The sequence below is a fragment of the Quercus lobata genome, chromosome 3 (genome assembly GCF_001633185.2).
Source record: "Quercus lobata isolate SW786 chromosome 3, ValleyOak3.0 Primary Assembly, whole genome shotgun sequence".
Classification (NCBI taxonomy): domain Eukaryota; kingdom Viridiplantae; phylum Streptophyta; class Magnoliopsida; order Fagales; family Fagaceae; genus Quercus; species Quercus lobata.
Window position 1 is genome coordinate 709,708 of NC_044906.1, and position 7,817 is coordinate 717,524.

The 7,817-nt window shown below is 37.8% G+C and overlaps 2 protein-coding genes across 2 annotated transcripts; both read left to right on the top strand.

Annotated features, from left to right (window-relative positions):
• Positions 1–251: 251 nt before the first annotated feature.
• Positions 252–996, top strand: LOC115979692 (serine/threonine-protein phosphatase 7 long form homolog). The gene is made up of 3 exons (XM_031101755.1): positions 252–706; positions 807–897; positions 991–996. Exons 1-3 carry the CDS (start codon positions 252–254, stop codon positions 994–996), a joined length of 552 nt encoding a protein of 183 aa, XP_030957615.1.
• A 718-nt stretch (positions 997–1,714) lies between these two features.
• Positions 1,715–6,590, top strand: LOC115979695. Its single transcript, XM_031101760.1, has 7 exons — positions 1,715–2,065; positions 3,271–3,353; positions 4,532–4,619; positions 4,700–4,903; positions 4,985–5,241; positions 6,128–6,218; positions 6,345–6,590. The coding sequence occupies exons 1-7, from the start codon at positions 1,715–1,717 to the stop codon at positions 6,588–6,590; spliced, it is 1,320 nt and encodes a 439-aa protein (XP_030957620.1).
• The last annotated feature ends 1,227 nt before the right edge of the window (positions 6,591–7,817 follow it).

A 7,817-nucleotide genomic window follows, 5' to 3' on the forward strand; every position in this document is an offset into this window, starting at 1 on the left:
GATAATCGAGTCATTGATATTATCAAATTGCTAAGGCTAGAAGGATTATTTAGAGCTCCTTCAAGAGAGATAGATAATTGCCTAATATCGGCCCTAGTTGAGCGATGGTGGCTGGAGACTCATACTTTCCATCTTCCACATGGTGAGATGACAATCACCCTACAAGATGTGGAGGTAATTTTCGGACTTCCTATAGACGGTGACATCTTGGTTGGGCATCTGCTGTGGTGGATGATGGGGGTTGGAGGCGTATGTGTACGGAGTTGTTGGGTTTTAGTCCGCCAAATGACAATAAAACATTGGTGGGGCAAAGAATTCTCATCAGCCGACTTGTTGAGGCCGTTGCAGCGCCATTGCCTCATGACGCAACGGAGATGCAGATACACCGGTATGCCCGGTGCTATATTTTAGCGCTAATAGGGGACAAACTTTTCATGGACAAGTCAGGAGATAGGGTGCATTTGATGTTCCTGGACTTCATGCGTAATCTTCGTGATCCGCCACAGTATAGTTGGGGTAGTGGTTGCCTGGCCTGGTTATATAGGGAGTTGTGTCGGGCAAGCGAGAAAGGGGCATCGCAGATTGGTGGGGCGTGCACGTTGGTCCAGAATTGGGCATGGGCAAGGTTGCCATTCTTATGCCCGAGGATAGAGCCCCCACCTAGATGTGATTATGGCCCATGGCCATATGCTCCACTTGCATCTAAGTAAGTCTTTTCCTGATACCAAGTGTGTTCTGCAATATACTCTTCTTAGTAACTAAATTGTATTATTGTTCTTATGTTATTTTCTTGCTTGTAATTGTAGATGGGTGCGGGTGCCAAGCTCGAAGAGTAGGCCATCCGGCATGGCCTTGGTCCACTATCGTGAGCTATTAGTTACAATGCAGCCAGAGCAGGTAATAATATTCAAAAAATTTGTTTGGTTATGATCATCTTCGTTAATAATATGATTGCTTCATCCTTTAACATATCTTTTGTTATAATTTTAGTTTTGAAGATGCTATGATAATTGTTTTTTTTTTTCTATCGTAGATTGTGTGGCAGCCATACGAGGCACACTTCGACCACCTTCCTGAGTTCTGCGTTGCAGGGAGGGATACGTGGACAGCAAGGGTGCCGCTTGTGTGTTTTTGTATAGTAGAGAGACACCACCCAGACCGTGTCCTTCGACAGTTTGGCTTGGCGCAGGAGCGGCCTGACCATGTTGTCTATGATGATAGGCTGCATAAAATCGACTTACATGGGAAGGTGGAAAAGAATTGGAGGGAGGAGCATCGACCATATATCATTTCCTGGGAAATGAGACGACAACAACTTTGTCATGCACCTCCTCAGATTGGTGAGATGCCCCGCAATCATGCCTATTACGTCTGGTATCGTCCGGTCAGTCGAAAGTATGTCGACCGCAACAGCGCTAAATTAGATATTATGGTAATGTGTTCTACTTACATTTGATTGCCTACTTCGTTTTACTTGAGTACATGTATGAACATAGAATCAATTTCTATGAATTTCTCAGCAAATCTGGTTTGATTTGACTGACATGTAATAAAATAGTTTTTGATACATATAGTATTCTAATAGAACTGTTAGTTTTGAGTAGATTCATAAGTATTATATTATTCATTCATTAATTGATACATAAATGTCTCAAGTCTAATTGTACTAGTTCTTTCTCCGTTTCAGATTCAAAGCCATTTAGCGCTGTTGGCGATGCTTCCTGAAGGCAGCCAAGCTCACAACCATGTCCGGCATGTCCTAAATAATGTGGCTGGCCTTGGTGGTGGTCCTACAGTAAATGAGCATGCAAACAATGGGTATGAGACTGAACTAGCAGCTGCTGCAACCCCAAGCACAAGTGCAGCACCCGTAAGTACACCGACCCGTGGTCATCGTGCTACTACAAGCCCAAGTACAAGCGCAGCTAGGGGTCGTCTTCGGCCTGCTACAGCAACCCCAAGCACAAGTGCAGTCAGGGGCCGTGGTCGGCGTGCAACAACCCCTCGGGTTGTAACTACTCTTGAGATGCCTCCACCCATCCCGCAGGCATCTCCTCAGCCTGAGGTCCCTTCACCCATCCCATATGCATCTCCTTAGCCCGAGGTCCCTTCACCCAGCCCACCTTCGCAGCCCAATTTTGATGTCAGTATTGACCAAAATGTGACCCCTCCTATACTCCCCGAGACACCCTCATACCCACACACCGGCTCTAGTACACCCACTCCTGGCCTCTACATGGAGCAGGATTACCCACCTACCGCATCCTCATCTGACCCTCTAGGACCTCCGGTTGGGATTTACACTATAGAGCCACATACTGATGTACCGGACGAGCATCCCCCTCATGAGCCCTCACCCCCACGAGGTAGACCGCAACGCAGTAGAAAAGCACCGACTTGTGGGACAAGTGGACACAAAATAGGACACCAAGGCCCTGCTATGGTATGATAACTTTAATTTGAATGTAATAATATATTTTCTACTTCACTTTATTCTTACCATTATATCGAATATTGATTGCATGCATCTAATGGAATTTGCAGCATGATGATGACCCTAAGGTTGATGCCCCGCAGCCTCCTCCCCCACCGAAACATTACACGAGGGCTAAAAAACACAAAATTGGTGAACCTTGAGTAAGTGCTAAAGTCATGGAATTGGACCATAATATTGACTTCTCAATATGCATTACTGTGTTTTGAAACCTTAGCTCACATCTAGTGACTCTCTTCCTCTTTTCCTTAGCTCTCTTTCCTTGTAATTAATGTTTTTTGTTTTTGTTCTCTGCTTTTCTTTTTTGTACTTTATTATGCTGGTGCTATTTGGCATCTAGTAGTTTTTTGAATATATTTTTTCTTACCTATCAAAAAAAAAATAATGTTGACTTATAGAGGTTTGAAAATGATGTTACTGCCCCTCGACTTGCTGCCACATTATGGGAACAAGTCTGTGCTGATAGAGTGTATTCTTTCTATGTTTCATGATTTTTGAAATCTGTGTGTCTGGATATAGCCAATATCTTATGAAGTTTGGTAACGTAAAAAGATATAATTGTTTTGGCTAATTTGGTAAGTAGGTTAGATGTATCTGAAAGAAGAAATATAAGATATTGTGGGAAGCATAACACAATAGTCAGTTTGTGTTAGAAAAAAAATTTAATGGCATTCTTTGCTACTTCTATGCCTCTTAAGACAAGTATGTCGTGATCAGATGCAGTGTTGCTTGCTTCTGTGTCTTTATCTGTGCATTTTGAAGTTGTGAAAATGTAGGATTTAGGGCCTTGTACAATCAGGTACAATCAGGCTAGAATGTGTTGTATTAGAATTCAAGTTTCTGTGGGGATTCTTTACAGGTATTGAAGTTAGATACATCTCTAGATGTTTTGACTATGTTAGCAATGTTATTAAAAGCGTGTCTAAAAGCTCAGAGGCCCAGGGTCTAAGTGCTTTGCTTGGCCAAAGTGAAGCTCATTTCAAGAAGTGTGCCTTAGGAATGCTTTTTTTGGTGCTTTTTGAAGATGCACAAAGCATGCCTAGACACACCTTTTGATTTTATTGCTAAAAAAGATATTTATTCATAAAATTAATTGCATGATCTTGAAGGAAATGACATGGACCATTGATTTGCTATACATACACCAATCTTAAGGTGTTGTATTATTATTTTTATTTACATGTCAAAAGATGCAAAAAAGGCTAATGTACTATTCCTTCTTATGTTTTTTGGTCTTTGCCTTTTAGATGTATGTTGATTAAACCATATATATCATTTGATCATAACTAGTATGGTTACATATTTTTATAAAGCACAGGAGAATTATAGAAAACGTAATGTTAAAACTTTTTACGACTAGTTTATTACTATATTGTTCATTGATAATTGTTTTCAATTTACTATATAAAAATATTAAAAAATTGAAATAACTTAAAGTAAAGTTTGAACTTACAAATTATACAATTGCACTAATAATGGGTCAAATATAAAAAAAAAATTTGAATTTGAATTTGAATTTTCATCATATGTCATGAATATTTCTAATAGAGGTTATAAGATATTATATCTGAAAAATGTGTGCTTTACTTTAATAAGGCAAGCACTTGCGCTTTGTGCCTAGACTCCAAGAGGCCTATGCGTTTTAAGTATGCTTGATGCGTTTACCAACACTGTTTGTTAGTGCCTTTTACATTCCATACCTTGGGTGTATTTTGGGCATCCCCAGCTCTATTTATTTTCTAATATATTCTATCTATTGGGGAGGTTGGAAGGAAGGAAGGAAAATGGAAAACCCTTGGAGTAGTTCCATTCCATTAGAATTTATGATAGTAAATTCTGCTTAGATTTAAAGGTGCCTTGTTTCTAATATCATTTCATTTTGACAATTTCTGAATTCAGCTCTTTATTTCTTTCACTGGATGATAGTAAATTATGTTCCATTTGATTAGAATTTATGATAGTCTCTTGTTATTATGCTCGTCACAACCAGCTGTTTCATTTGTTGATCAAATGAGTTTTATGTTTTATCTTCTTCAGGATTGAGCATTCTGCTGTTAACCTGGCAGAATCTATTCAGCATGGTGGATTACCAGCACCTGGCTCTGTTGCACCGTCAATATTAGAGGCTTGCATGAGTGTGATGATCCATACCATGTTGCTTATCAATGTTGCCCAATTGCTTATTCCTTACCTTCAATGTTACAGACTGGAAAAGCTTTTACAGCAAAGGGAATGCAAGTGCTTGAACTTGTAGGCAAGGAGACTATTGATCTACTAATTACTGAAACTGGTATTGAAGTTGAGAAGAATTCAAAAGAAACTGAACAACAAACTGATGAGGATCAGTTGTACGAGGAAGTGACATTTGATCGATGCTTCTACATATATGGAGGTCCAGAACAGTTGGAGGTCATTTTCTTAACTTTGGAGTTGAATTTTGATAGTTAAAACAATAGTATCATTGAAATTGTTAAAGTTTAATACTGGCAGGAGCTGGAGGCATTGTCTAACCATCATGGCCTGTTATGTAATCGAAGAAAAGCAAAATTATCATCGGAACAGAGACCTGCATTTGATGGGAAGCTTAAACAGGTCCAGCAAATTTTTAGTTTGAGTACTGAAATGGATGGAAATGGTGTAGAGACAGACAAAGGGAAGAAAGTAGAGACTGGGGCTGAGGGAAGTGATGATGAGATGAAGAAATTACACGACTCAAGTGTTAGCACGGCTGCTGACATGGCTGTGGGGTAAATTTCTTGTAAAGTTATCATCTTCTCAACAGTTAATGGCTGTTGCATGTGATTCTGCATTGGTTTGTTAGTTGTCTTGCTTCAGCTTGCACTTATATATGATTTTTCATTTAGTTCCCATTATCTAATTTCCAAATCTTGTATAGCTGATATGACTGCATGTTGTAATCACTGTTGCTTTATAAAATCCTCTAAGTCTCTTTTTCTTATTACTTATCAAAAAAAAAAAAAACCTCTAAGTCTCTTGTTTATTCTGACTTCTTTTCCCCTCAAGTTCTACATTTTGTGCAAACACAAAGCCAGGATCAAATTATACCAGCTGTAAATCTGTGGATATTTTGATACCAGTAAATGACTTTTTGTGTGATACATTTTGCACTAAGCCCATTTTTAGAATATGTCATTACTCTGTGCCAATTTCCCTTCTCAACTATTAGGTAATTGGAATTGGGAGCTGTCTTGTCCATATTGTACTCAAAATTGAAGTTTCTTTAAAGAAATTTATCTTTGGATTCAGTCTGTTTCAACATCACATTGATTTGACATTTGGCATGGATCAACACATACAGGAAACATATAGTTAAATGGTGGAATTGGGGACAGTTGAATGCTTTAGAAATTAGATAGTGCAAGAATGTTAGTTTTAGACTAGCTTTGTAGTGCCAAGAGCCCCCATTCTAACTATCAAATTTATCAAAAAAGAAGAAGCTATTTTTAGTCTAGTGGTTATTCAATCCTGTGTCATACATAAGGGATTTTAGGGTGTGTAGTTTTCTGTCCTGTAGTATTGGTGATACCAGCTGGGTTACTGTTAATGAAATTCTCCATGACCTTGGTAAACACCGTTTTCACTATGCTGCAATTATTGCTTTCAATATTCCAGGTTCACTAATGCATTAGCAGGAGTAGCTGTTAATGATATGATCCAAAGGACTGCTGGCAGAATAGACTCGCTTCACTCAGAGGGAGTTCATGTATGTAGATATTAGGGATTTTATTGGAAACATGTGACCCTAATCTCTTATTTTCAATATGGTTGCTTAATTTTTATTGTTGGTAGTTAAAAATGAAATTATTATTTATATATCTATTTTTTGCAGAGACTCTCAGAAATGTGCTGTTTTGCTGTTTCTCAACTGTTGATGCTTGGTAAATCCATTCTTTCTAATGCTAGCAAAGTTCAGGATGAAGTTGCTGATGAGGATATTGCCAAAATTGACTGGCCTGAGGATTCTGTTGAAAAAGCTAAGATAATCAGAACAAAGGCACAGTCAATGACAGGATATGTGGAAGCTGTTTCCAACAGCTTTATTACAGGTTGGTTGTCTAGCACTTCATCTCTTTAGTTGAAATTTTTATTTTTATCAACAGTGCTTGCAAATTAAATATAGTCTTTTTTTCCCTGATACAATTTTTTGTTAGTTGGGAAAACTCACCTCTGATCACGTCTAGTCATATCTTGTTATTTCATATAAAGGAAGTGGCACAGTTTATTTATTCAGAAGTTCACTGTCCGAGATAATGAAGTGATTGCAAATAGCCTTTGAATACTTTGTAGAAGTATAATGTCTTATTTTTCATTAAAAAAGGAGGATAATTTCTTCTAAGCCAATTGATTTATTACTAAGTGAAAGGTTTAAAGATTTCAATACTTAAAAAATTAGAAGACCATGAGATGGTTCTGGTCTATTTAACATAATAAAATTTGAATATCAAATATGAGAAGACCATGAATTTGATTCTAGATTGTTTTAGCATATAGATTTGATGGGATGGAAAAGGATCCCCTTCCATTTAAATCCCCCCAATTTTCTCTAATTTTAATCCAGATGTAAGACATTTGACATTTAAAGAATCCAGAGGTCTTAAAGAACCCATGTGAACTACACAAAATCAAATAAATGCTTCATTTCTCACATCTGGATCTTATCCTAAGACTGATTTTATGTACTTTGACATAAAGGTTTGTTTTCATTTATGATTACACTAGACTACAATGTTGAATAAGGGGGATGTATGTCATGAAGCATTCTTTATAATCAAGCAAGGTGCGGACCTTGATGAACTGAGATACCTATAAACTAACTTTAAGTAAAAACAACATTATTATAACCAAGATTTACTCCTATATATTTTTAATCTTTATATATTTATATTTAATCTGGCTTGAGCTCAATGGGTAGTGGCCTATATCAGTAAACCATGTGACTTTCTGGTATCTGCACCACTTTGAGAACAGAATCTTCAAAACATTTATTGCATTCTTATTGACTTTTTTTTGAGAGATGATTGCAACATGCTGCTAATCCCGCAACTCAAATCCTTCTTCTCCCCTCCCCCCCTAGATCTCCAAGCACTTGGTGCATTCTTATTGACTAAATGCATTTAGTAAAAATTTCTTGTTTATCTCATTTGATGACAAGATTTGTCTTTTTAGGTCACTGGAGAGTTACTTGACCATTTAACCAGTTGGGATGTTCTGCGTGCTGCATTACCTGTTGGGACTGTCAGCGGAGCACCAAGAGTTTTATTTCATTTTTTTAAATCACCATCTATCTTCCACATAAACCAAT